General features: G+C 31.4%; 1 protein-coding gene across 4 annotated transcripts in view; it reads right to left on the bottom strand.

Moving 5' to 3' along the window:
- Window positions 1-10,517, bottom strand: part of LOC145668489 (uncharacterized) — a 64,704-nt gene extending 54,187 nt beyond the window's left edge. For 2 of the 4 annotated variants that reach the window (XM_081736432.1, XM_081736435.1), the window contains exon 1: window positions 9,972-10,516. In XM_081736432.1, the coding sequence (XP_081592558.1) occupies window positions 9,972-10,299 (328 nt within the window). In that variant the 5' untranslated portion in view covers window positions 10,300-10,516. Of the gene's footprint in view, window positions 1-9,971 lie in introns of all 4 variants that reach the window. The other 2 variants (XM_081736434.1, XM_081736433.1) reach the window with 2 other exon arrangements.
- Between the last annotated feature and the right edge of the window lie 3,085 nt (window positions 10,518-13,602).

The raw sequence follows: 13,602 nt of genomic DNA, 5'->3' as shown, positions 1-13,602 counted from the left end.
AAGTACTCCTAAACTAAACATAACAGTTATAAAATGAGTGCTAAATTTTAGCGCAGAAAATTAATGGTTTTGCAACTTTGGAGTCCCATCAGAAACCATTATAAAGTTATGTCTCTTTTATATATAGTACAAGTAATAAATTTATGTAAAATTGTAAATTATATATCTTAAGATTGGAGACTGATTTGAGATTAAATAAATTTACGATGGCTACATCTAAATATTTTGTGGACTGTATTTAAACTTAAATTATGAAGTATTAAGCTAATATTATGTTCATATTTTATTCCTACAAAAACTTTTAGGAGAAATACATGATTGAGTTAGTTAATTGCCTAGTTAATTGATATTAATATAAAATTACCCAATTTCTTACTCTTCCTTACTTTGATACCACTCATTCAGAACGGGAAATATATTTTTTTAATGTAACACAAAAGTATAATTGTGAATTAAAGCAAAGGGTGGGTCATGATAAGGGCTGATTTCTGCCTATCAATGGAGTTTTATGAAAATTGACACCTGTTATCTACACGATATTCCGTGTCAAAGGTCGTTTAGATTATGTTGAGATCATTTCCGGTTGTCCCTGTAGAGCGTCCGGAAGTTACCCTTAACTCCAACCTTCCAAAAACTGACGTAGGTGCGTGAGAAACGGATTTTCGTGGAAAGCTATACTAGGTAGCATGTGCACACTGGATTCGCCCGTGAATTCTTTCTTAATCAGCAAAAGGATTATGTCGGTCGTGTTAAAATCCAGTCTCGCCACACGGCTTCCCGCACATACACTCTTTGGATAAAGTACGATGTTGCTGATATTCTGGAATCGTACTCTCCGCGTAAGGTCGGTGCCAGTGTGATAGGCTACTGTGCTCACGTAGTTTCGGTCTTGTGGTATCTAGGGTTTCGCACGCACGACCCAACCGCATTCCATGGCCCAGCATCTTAGGAGGATTTCGTTGAAGATGCCCAGAGTAAAGTAGATGATGACTGAACTGACGATGCAGAATACGATCAAGCATTCTTCAGGACGATATTTAACACAAAAGTCTTCACATATTTTCCTTTGATAGTTTATTGTTTGCATAATTGATTTACTGTGGGTTCATATCATACATGCGATTTCAAGTGATACATGCGATTTTGTTTTATACATAGCGGACTTCAAAAACAATCTGAGTCTCTAATATGTTCAAGTAGACATATCAGACTACAGTTTGGCAATTTTTGGCGATGTTCTGACTGTCCGTTCTATTGTTACTACAACTCCGAAAACGAATATTGATAGCGAAATACAGGTTGACTGAACACGCTTTTTCCGAAACAAATTGCTCTCATTATGTAACAAATCAACCTGTGGTCTTGCTATTTGGTTATTTTATGTGCCTTTATCAGCAGAAGAAAACATTATTAAACATTTTGCCATCATGTTGGCGCTTTTCACGAAAATCCGTTTCTCGCGCACCTACGTCGGCTTTTTGAAGGTATATTATATTAATGTTTACTTAAAAACATTTATTTAAAAACGGGATGATTATGGGAAAAAATTAGCCGAAAATTACAATTTCAGAGCTTCAATTCGATAACGCTATGAACATTCGTTTGATGGGAGACTTTTTTAAACGCGAAAAAATTCGGAAGAGCTATAAGTAGAGATCTGTTAAGTTTGCACTGCCGTTGGTATAGTAGTCGGATTATCCAAAACAATTTGGATCTAATGCTTGATTGAACATCTTTCTTTATAAGACAAAATGATATTCCTCGAAAAATATGTGTTCAAAACGTATATGTGAACTATTCTTTAATACTGACACACAGTTAAGTCCAGCGTAATGTACGATATAATAGTTCATTATCAAGAATGGAAAAGTTACCAGAAATATATTGTAAGACATTTCCCATTTTACAAACATACCACATTTTGTGCCCATTCTTCTAGATTTGCAACTTCTTTTTATATCTTAATTTTTTTTATTATTTATGGAGCATTTGTAATATTAATAAATTTTCCTTATATTTTTTTATCTTTATTGTCATTTAAAATTTACTTCTGCCATCATTATACTCATGTATTTCAACTTGTGCATTTTTAACGCTGCAGATTCAAGTTATTAACATACTGGCACGTTCGAATTTGTATATATATAATACATGAGTTTAAGATATTTTTCCTTTAATGAGTACAAAAGTGGACCGACAATTATTAAGCAGACTGGAAATTGATTTCAAAATAAATTTTTAGATTATATATATATATATATATATATATATATATATATATATATATATATATATATATATATATATATATATATATATATATATATATTAAGTTATTACGCGTAACATACGTGTAAATTCAACATAGCCACATCGATTTTGATAATTCCCTTTTTGTTTCGAAGAGCATACCTCTTCAATAGTCCCACATAAATTTCATCAAGATGTAATTATAGTATTCGGAGCTGGATTATGAACTATTTCAACGGCTGCAGCGTGAAACCTGTAATTAACTGATTTCAATGTGTACATATTCGCACATAACTCTGACTAGGAAACTCCCTAATAGGTGACAGTATCCATACCGTAATATAGTGTGTGCATGTTCACGCATATCTTCAACAACATTAATGTATGGATTTTGATTATTCTTGTTTAGTTTCAAAGAATATAGTTCACGATAGTTTCTTATAAATTCCATCACGATCTAATGATAGTATCTGTAGCTATACCATGAAACTCTTTAGCACCACACAACGTTAATATTGTGTACATTTACGTATAATTCAGTAACGAGTAGAAAGATTCAAAAAACAAAAAATTATTCACACATGTTTCGTAGGCCGATCTAGTTTACAATTACAGTTTAATTTGTGTACTATTTTAATTTAAATAGGCTATATATTTAAACTTCTGGGGTAGCGAAAAAGGTAGAAAAATTATACAAACTTAAAAGAAAAATAACTCACTTCAAAAATGCACTACAAATAAGAAAATATCTTCAAAAACAATATTAACTCAATTCAAGAAGCGCTAAAAGTAAAATAAATAAATAAAAGAAAGCTTGTAGAAAGCGAAAAATAATAATAAATGAGCATTGAATACCAGCAAAAATCACTTGTATTATCTATAAGAAAATTTTAACTTTGTCTCAAACAAAACAAATTAATGCCTCATAAGATTACGTCCAAACTATAATGTTATATTAAGCATTAATTTATTTGGTTTGGAACAAATTTAAATTTTATTGTAGATAATAAGATAGTAATTAATTATTTTCTGCTTTTCGTGCTTTATTAATATTGTCATCTGTTTTCAGCTCTTTTATATTATATTCTGCTTTTAGCACTTTTTGAAGTCGGTTAATATTGTTGATTTTTTCCAAAAGTTTTTCGTTTCATTATTATTATTTATTTCTTCCAGCTTCTCAAATAATAGTATATATAGTTTACTAATAAGTGTAAAATAGATAATTATATTTAAAAAATAACTTTTAACTTTTTAAAATCAGTATTTACATAAAAGGAAAGGAAATGGGCCAGAGTACTCAAGTTAGTGGCCTAGTTGACCACCTAGTTGGTCTAGATAAATGGACTAGAACTTGTCTTTGGGCGTAACACTAAACCAAAGCATCTAAAAGTTGAAGTGTTGAATATCTACATCAGCTCACTTTTCAATGCAATGATTTACTTCGTAGAAATGAATTTGTCTTATAAAATATATAAATGTTACAGATTTCTTCTTTAAATCTATTTAATAATCCCTTACTTCGTAAAAATGGATTTATCTTATAAAATATAAATTCTACAGACTTCTTCAAATCTATTTAATTATCCCGTTCTTCGTAGAAATGGATTTATCTTATAAAATATAAATTCTACAGACTTCTTCTTCAAATCTATTTAATTATCCCGTTCTTCGTAGAAATGGAGTTGTCTTATAAAATATACATTTTACAGATTTCTTCTTCAAATTAATTTACTTATCTCTTACTCCCTAGAAATCGATTTGTCTCATAAAATATATAATTTTAATATTACGTAACTTAACACAGAACATATTTTCTTATAAAGGAAAGACATTTCAATAAAATTTTGAGATGAAATAACTAAATTGAAATAATCAAAAACAATCTCGTTCAAGTGGTATAAAAAGTTAACGAAATTTTTCTATTACATAAATATTTTTTAGTACTGATAAATTAGTGTGCGCTAGAACTTTCTTTTGAAATTCGGGATTCTAACATCCAATGTATTAAACGTGTTAATGTGTTAAAATTTCGATCACTCCAAGTAAAGAAATAAAAAATGAAGAAAGCTTAAATGTACACACCCTTTAACTCAAAAATCACTTGTTTAATGTTAGCTCTTTAGGCGTGGTTATTTTAAATCACCCTTTCCTTAGAAACGAAGAAAATGAAAAATAAAGAAATTTAAAACTGAAGTTATATTATATTGCAAGATAGAATGACTTGTTTGACAAACATGGACGGTTATTTTAAATCAACCTTTCTTCCAAGACGAAAAATTTTTTAAAAAAAAAAAAAAAACTCAAACTGATGTTTTATTATATTGCAACTTATTTCACAACTTACACGCAAATGAAACTTACAAACCACACCCGTCTTCTCCATCCAGATTCTGTGTTTATATACCACACCGTCTTCAATGGAATAACTGACTGTGTATTTATATGCCATGTGTCTCTAAAGAGTTTCGATTGGATATCAGTCCTCACAGATGCAAAAAAACAAACACCCTAACAAGCCATCCAAGTCAGGATTGAGCATTGAATGACTTATTTGAGAAATTAAAAGCAAGTGTGGCTTATGAATCACAACCTTCCTCTCCGTCCAGACGTTTTGTTTATATACCACACACATCCTTAACGGAGAGATCGGCTATGCGTTTGTATGCTTCTCCTATCTATAAAGGATAGTGATTTTTTTTTTTTTTTTTTTTTTTGCAAATATATCTTTTGATATTTTAGGATGGTTGTAGGCTATTTATATTTATGCTTTGACTGTAGCGAGGTGTAAAGAAGAATATTGTGAGTGAAAAAATAACAATAATTGAATTTTCCTCCTAATTCTTTGAATTGCCTATCGACGTCCATGTTATGTGGGACTTTATCAATTTTTGAGGAGTGCAATATACCAGAAATTCCTTTATATATTTACTTTGGCTGCCCGTGTAACCATCCGGGTGACAGAAAACTCAATAACTTCTTGAATGATCAATTTTGGCCAAAAAGTAGAGGATAAAAAATTAGGAAGCGAGTTCGTTGAAGAAATGATCGATTCAATTAATCTCAAGATACGGATAATCAAAAATTGCTTCCTCATGTACTACTATGGAAGTAATTGTAGATTTCACCCTTATTTGATATACCATCCACAGTGCTGTTAAGATTAGCTGGTTAGTATAATGCTCAGGATCCAAAATACTAATCTGTCTGCGGAATTCAATGCTAAAATAAAACTTAGACTTTGTACTTGACAAACGTAAAGACTTAAATATTTTCTATTGTCAGATATCCATTGATCTTAAAGTTTAAATAATTTAATTTGAGTTTAAATGCTACATGTAAGCTTATACTTTACAAAATTTAGTTTGTTAAGGAGTTTGATTGACCAAAAACCAAAATCATTCAATTTTTCGAGCTACAAGCCAAAGGGCTGCATAAGTTTCAAATAATATGTATTGATAATTCATATTATCAATATTATTTTTGTGTACAACATAACAAAATATCAGTTCCAATTTATAAGCGGGTGATCAACTTGTTTAAAAGTAAAATTAAAGAGCTTTTGACATTTTTCTTACACTTATAAAAGATCATTTTCTTATACTCGCCACCCCCACAGGATGAAATATCATTATAGTTAATTCTTTAATTTGTCAAATTCTCTAATATTTAATGTAATTTCATTTAAATTATTATTATTATTATTTTTTGAGAACTAAGAATATCATATCTGTTTTCTAGTGATAAGAATAGAATGATGAAATTTGTCACAAAATCTTAGTAAATTATATATTTTTAATATAGACATTGCTTAGCTTTTCTGCAAATTGTATTATATATCAATAATAATAATAATAATAATAATAATAATAATAATAATAATAATAATAATATATTGGACATTCTATTTGTTTCTTTGAAGTTCTTTCTACTTAGATTTTCGGAGTACTGTCCAAATTACAGTTTCCTAACACAGATTCTTTTAAATCCAAAAATTACTTTTTTAAATAAAATACCCCAAATTCATCAAAAGAAAATCTGATCGATATAATGTTTTTGTTCATTTCAAATTCTTTTTTCAATGTAAAAATTGATAGCGTAAGTTTAAGAATATTTCGGTTTTTCTGTTTGCGTAAATTAAAGTGCTAGAATTGTAAATTATTTCAAGATTGAGAAAAACCAAGGTATCGACCGGTGCGAAAAATATCCACGATATAATAATGAAATGAATAAGAAATCATTTGGTTTGAATGATATAACGATAATGAATAAGAAAATCGAAACAGGTTGAAAGGATTGTTGTTAGTCTCATTTTTATTTTAGTATGTATTTATTTTTCAAAAATGACAATGAAATTACAAAGCCTTTTACCGACAAAGATCGATATAATATGAAGGACACAAAAAACCAAAAGAATTAATAGTACTTACTTTGGGAAGTTTTCCATCGGAAAAATATTCAATAATTTAAATTACATGTTTATTATTAGTTTTTAAATTCATATGAATATATATGGATTTCTTGTTATTTAAATAATTGTTCAGTTTTGAGTCTTTACTCGTAAAGTTCTATAAATTATAACGATTCGTTTTCAAATATGTTGTCATTCAATCCTTGTAAGTTGAAGTGATTCCAAATTTAGGTAATATGGTATAATAATAAATTATTATTATTATTATTTGTAGTAGTGATAGTAGTAGCAGGAAAAGTTGTAGTAATATTGACTAGAATATATTATTATTGAAACGTCTAAAAAAAACGTTAAGTCCAACGTTATGGATTTGAGAATTATATAATTGTGAGAATATGTAAATTGAAGTTGGATCATGCATGACTGCTAGATCCCTTTCCCCAAAAGTCGATTCAACTATCACACTAGGTAAATAGAGTTTGAAAAGCCAAAGTTGTAGTGAATCAGCTAATCTTTCTTTTGAAAATTTCACGTTTTTGCTTTTTTTTTTTTTAATTCTCCAAGACTAACTGTAATCATTTTTGTGCTAAAGTTATTTGATAGTATATAGAAAGGGGCTGCGTCAGCTCAGTAATAGAGTGTTCATCTCTGGTGAGAGGGATTCCTGGTTCGACCCAGGCCCGTATCCAAGCGGGTCTAGGGGGGCCAGGCCTGCCCTAAATTTTCGCCGCCCCCCCCTAAAATTTTCACGGTAGGCTTGCAAATGAACTATAATATGGTTGGATCGGGCCCCCCCTAACTTCGGCCGGGCCCCCCCTACATTTTTGGGCTGGCTACCGGCCTGGTTCGACCCCAGCTAGCGCGAAGTGGTCTTTGTAGTGGACAACACCGTGTGTGTGAGTTTCTTCGAGGTTCCTCCGTTTTCTTTAGGGTTACCAACCGTATGGTATTTTACCGGACACGGACAGTTCGGTTTTTTTACCTCCTTGTCCGGTGTCCGTTACGACCTCAAAACCGGACATAAATGTCCGGTAATTTTTCCTCTTACTATTCTTATTCTCTATTCCATTCAGATTATTTTGAAGTGAGGAAAGTAATCGCTTGTCGATGAACATAGTTAAAGCAGAGCTTGTAATTCTCTTCAACACCGACTTGTGCGCGGAATATGATAAAGAGTTGAAGGCAGGAAAATTAGTAAACTTTTCAAAACTGCTAAAGATCAATAAAAGTACATTTTTAAGAGCTCAGCTAACACTGTTTCATTCTCTGCTACATCTTTCAATTAAATAATGCATCCAGATCCAGTAAAAATATGTGGAGACATTATTTTTACTAGCGTTATGAGACATTACCAGGCCCAGTGAAACCGGGAAGACTTATTTTTCAAGTATATTTTATGCATACCATAATTATATTGTCAATTATATTTGCTTTTCTGTTTTAAATACTATGTATTATTAATGGTAGACTACAAAAATTACATGTACCGACTCAACCAAAACTGAAATGCTTCAAAATGGAACTAAAGTTATTCCGAAACGCTCAATTTTATGTGAAGTAACTAGTTTCAGGTTACTCGCATTTTTGACGAGTGTTGATGTCACAATCTTAAGAGTATACGTACTCCAGGAGGGTGTCCGGTATTTCCATTTTCAAAAGTTGTCAATCCTAGTTTTCTCCCACTTTCTTCATTAAACCATTTTATTCATTCTCATTATCATAATCTCCTTGAGCCTACGCGCCATAACGTGGGACGTAAAATTTAAATATCCTGATAAATCAGAATTTTATAAAGCGTCTCTCATATTATTCCACACTAATACTCATGCATGCAAAAGTGGTTGATAGTTATAGGTGTCACTTTCTTCCATTGACATGTATGGAAGAAGTACTCTTCGGTGACCGATTCTTTGGGAAAGATAATAATCACTCCATATAATTCTAAACCTATCTACTAATGGTCCTCATAGACATGCGAATTTTTGTTGAGTTCGATACATTTTTTTAGGAAAAAAAGATGAAGAACTAAATTGCGTTCCTCAGGGAAAGTGGCGCTCCGCTCTCTTCAATAATGTACAATTATTATTATTATTATTATTATTATTATTATTATTATTATTATTATTATTATTATTATTATTATTATTATTATTATTTTAATATTTCTTTATTCGTCAACCATTATACCTTATGTTATTTGAGTCTACATCACATTGAGAAGTGTTTCCTAAATTTTCTCAACATTGTTTCTATGCATCTTCTGTGTATAGTTTCAATAAAATAAAATAAAATAAATAGCGTATAAAAGAAATTATAATATCATTTTTGATTACAGCTATCGCACGGTTTCTTGAGTTTCCGTGATAGCTTTCTATTTGCAAAGGACGAAGCAGAAGCACTTCATCCTGTAAAAATAAATCTATTACAATCTATCTTGAAATGAAAATAAAGATATTGTTTAGTATAAAAAGAAGTTTCCCACTCCCTATTCTCACATTTAGCGTTCTGCAAATGTCAGAGCTCAACTTAGTTTGGAATACTTGTAAAACGGAATCTATTTTCTCTCAATATATTCTTCAAAGATACACAAAAAATCTATACTTTAAAATACTGGTATAAAGCACAAAAAATCAAACTAGTTTCATCTAGATAAATTGACTTGGACTTACTTGCATTTATGAGTGAATAATTGATACACAGAAAAACGGAAGAATAATCTTACCGTACACTGATATATTGAATGCCGTGAAATGGGCAGAATGCCTGTTGTGTTGTTAGAATAAATAAATATTTTTTTAAATAGACTGAAAATATATATATTTTTGGTATATGAGAGAAAATTAACATTGATAAAAGAGAAGTTTTCCATTTTGATTTTTTCCACAATCATATAACAAGTGTAAAGTCTTTCACACATACGAATAAATTACGAAAGCTTCAGTAAGTACTACAATATGTTTTACTCGCATTTAAGCTACGTTTGAAATATTTTTTATGGTTTCACAGATAGGATCAAAATGTTACTTCTCATACATGAAATATATAGATTCCTCTCTGCTAGTTTAGTGGATAGTGCGTGTGCCTTTGATACACATGGTCCCTGCTTTGATTACCGCTGGGAGAGCACAAAAATAATTTCACACAATAATAATAATAATTACTTTCATTAACCATCCGTCTTTTTTAGCCAAAAAGGGCATAACTATGGAACATTAAATTATTTTTTTAAAACATGTAGCCTCACTATTGATATCCCCATTAAACACCCAATAATTAGTTAATTAACAGATAATAATAATAATGATAATCTCACCTGACATTCCGATATAATGCATTTGTCCTGTTCTGTTGGCGTAGGCACAAGAGGGGAGATCGCTCACTTCATCTTCGCTGAGATCAAAGCCGGGACATTGTTGCATACCGCGGTGCTGACCAACTCCGTATTCAAGCAGTTTGTTGTTACCGTGATGGACACAAGAAGATGAAGAAGAATCCGCGGGTGCCCTCGAAGTCCCTCGACCTATGTTGACCTGAGTGGAGGACCCTGGTGACACGGCACGATTTGGCTTATCCAGAAGATCGTCGTCTTGTTCAGGGTCACCAATGGGGCTTTGGTATGAAAACAGATCTCCAGAGGACATGCCTTGCGGACAAATGCAAAAGACCGCTAATGAGAGGCTGTCTGGCAGAATGGTATTGACAGCGCCAAGTGGTCCTTAATCACTAGCCTAAAACGGAGGCAACCCTCTTAACCAATCAGAGCCCGACTTCTGTTCTTGACAGAAAATTAGATTTTTCATTACAAATTCGCTTTTACATGCGGCTTTATTTAATGTAGCGTGCGAAGCTTTAGTTTCGAGCCCGCGCACAGTAGGCGAAAAATTAGTTTGCAAGAGTGTAGTTGAAGTGTTGGGGAAGCTTGAAATGTTGCCCCTTCCAAAAGGGCGGAACAAAGTAGAATGGATTGCCCAATAGAAACTCTCTTCCGCTGACACAACGAAGAGAAGGGTGAAATAGAGGGGCGTGGCTTTTTCGGAGATGGCTGGTTGGTCCAGAGAGAGAGGATGCTGGAGGATAGAATAATCGATGCATGTGCACATAAAACAAAACAAAAAAAAGTCTTTTGCCATATAAATTGGCAAACAATATGCTATCTTTTGCAGACATTTTTTAAAAAATTAATTAGCTGGTTTTATCGATATCCAACTATTCTCATTACTTTATTTTAATCTTAAACGATGATCAACATAATAATGATGTCTGCGTTTTATTGATTTGAAGGAGCATCTCTACACGTTAGATGATGAAATTCAAACTTTAACAGAACAGTTCTATATATATTTCGAAGCATCACGAATGTAGTACCAATCCAGGAGTTGATCTGGTCGGAAACCTATTCCGAAGAATCAGAATCTCATCTCCAGAACATTATATTATATTTCCTTCTTACACAAATTTATTTAACAAACTTGTTCAAAAAGTTAAGGCCATCCATCTTCCAGTAAGAAATTCTACACCTTCGTCTATACCTATATTGTTTCGCCATTCCTAGACCAAAAGATATTTACGGCCTCTCTCTGCGACGTGCAAAATTTTAACGTAGTAGACTTTTTTTAAAAACAAAAAAAAAATAATAAACTTATTTTATGCATGCCTTTATTTCAAGTTTTTCTGTATAAATTTTAATGAATTTTCATTATGAATTTGCTGTAAAGAATAATTTGAATTGTTATAAATTTACATTTTTGCAAATAAAGTTACAGAGAAAAGTTGGTCTTACTCTTACAATATGCATAATTAAAAAATTCATATTTTTAAATAGTGTGAGTATTCAAACACTAAAAATATCACTGAAATTAATAGAATAATTGTTTTTATTGTTGAAATTTATGTCTCTACTCTCTGTTCTTCTGTTGTAATACAAATTGATTCTATTGATTACAAGAAGGAAAACCAACTTTTTTATATAACTTTTTCCTCACACTAAGCAAATGAAACAAATAAGAAAATTTGTTTGTCATTGTCCAAAGAACAGATTTGTATAAGTAAGAAAATTAAAGATTAAAAAAAAAATTGTTCAACATCCACCCCTAAACCCGGGCCTAATAGTAAATTCAGAACTGACCTTCGTCCATAACTGGGAATAAATCAGTTTAATGTGAATTGTGAATCCTATTATTCTGTTTGGTTGTTTAAAATGTTTAAAAGAAATAGAACTCGGGAAACATTAATTCAAAGATGTTCAAAATGTAAGAGTTAATGATACAGTTTTAGGTCATTATACCTCATTACCCATAGACTTTTCATTATCTATGGACTTTTCTTTATCATCTTGCTAATGTTATTATGAAAGGACTCATGAAGACTACCTGGTATATTTTACGTCAGTTTCGCCTTCAAAGATAGGGTGTTTTTGACTTTTGTTGTTCGTTTGTTGGCCACGAATGTCACTTTTTACCGACATGAAAATTTTGTTTTTCTCGATTTTCTTGAAAACTATTCATGAAAACTATTGATTCTAACATATACTCTCAGGTGTGATTTTGTTCACTCCATGAAATTTATCAATTCATATAGGCCTATATGTTATATTAACGAAAGTGCTCAGCATCACACGAGAAAAAATATTGTTTATACACAGTATTTGAAAAATAAAGCACTGAGTAGAGTAAATAACGAAGAACAACGCTCCCAGCGTTGCCCCTGCCAACTAGTTACGTTATCAATACAGCTAATGTAAGTTATGATTTGTTGTAACCAGTTGGCCAAGTTCTTCAAGCTTTCAGAATGAGAAAATTTATTTCAAGTACTTGGCAGAATCGACACCGTAACTTGCCTTGACTGAAAAAATTGGCTGTATTGATAACTTTACATTTTTGTACGTTCGGAATTTGGCTTCTATTCAACATGGGAAGTTTGGGATTGGGATATTATAACTTTTTGTAGATTTAATTTGACTGGTTTCTGCACTCCATACATATAGCCAGTTCAGCATACTTAGCAGTAAATAGTTTAAGAAAAGATAAAATCCATTTTTAAAAACACCATATTCGCGTTCAGTACTAAATTTCCGGTAATTTGATATCCCATATGATTTCTTGATTTTTTTTTATTTTGGCGCCATTTCTTGAAGATGGCAGCTGGAAATGGTTTATGCATTTTTAATGTGTTGATTTTAAAGTATTGCTCTCACTTTAAGACAAAATTATTTTTTGTGGGAATTAGTTGTACTTTTTTCTATTTTGACTCTGTTAAAGGGATAATCTGAGAGGTTAATGACCCTCTTCCTTTCGCCCATCCATAGTAGTGCTACCTAACATGTTGCATTTTCTGGATATGTAAATGTTACCTATATCAATGTGCAAACTTTCGTATTTCTAGTTTGTCGTGAACATAATTTCTTTCGGTAAAGAGTCTTCTGGGGAAAGATAGCGTAAACATATTCAATACTTGTTATTTTTTTATTAGTTAGCAGCAATGTCTTGAAAATGACCATTTCGGTCTCGTCCATAGTTTATACCAAAAGTGCAATTTTAATGGGTTCAAATCAAAACTTCTCATGAGTCATAGAACTTAAGGTTTCATGGTTTCATAGAATATGTCATTAATAGCAAGCAGAACGGCGACAGAAACTCACTGATAGAATACTCACTAAGGATGGGCACGAGCGAGTTTTCTTTGAGCTCGACTCGAGAAATCCACTCGAGAAATTTCCTCCAACTCAACTCGAATTTGGGTCGAGTTTCGAGTCAAGTCGAGCCAAAACAAGCTAATTCGAGCTATTCTCCCTTGAAGTATAATACATAGACAACATAATTATCAATGATACTATTACTACTACTACTATAACATTATTATTATTATTATTATTATTATTATTATTATTATTATTATTATTATTATTATTATTATTATTATTATTATTATTATAACACCGTGTAATT

The sequence above is a fragment of the Thermobia domestica genome, chromosome 13 (genome assembly GCF_964235325.1).
Source record: "Thermobia domestica chromosome 13, izTheDome1.hap1.1, whole genome shotgun sequence".
Lineage (NCBI taxonomy): Eukaryota > Metazoa > Arthropoda > Insecta > Zygentoma > Lepismatidae > Thermobia > Thermobia domestica.
This window is presented reverse-complemented; position numbering and strand designations above follow the sequence as displayed.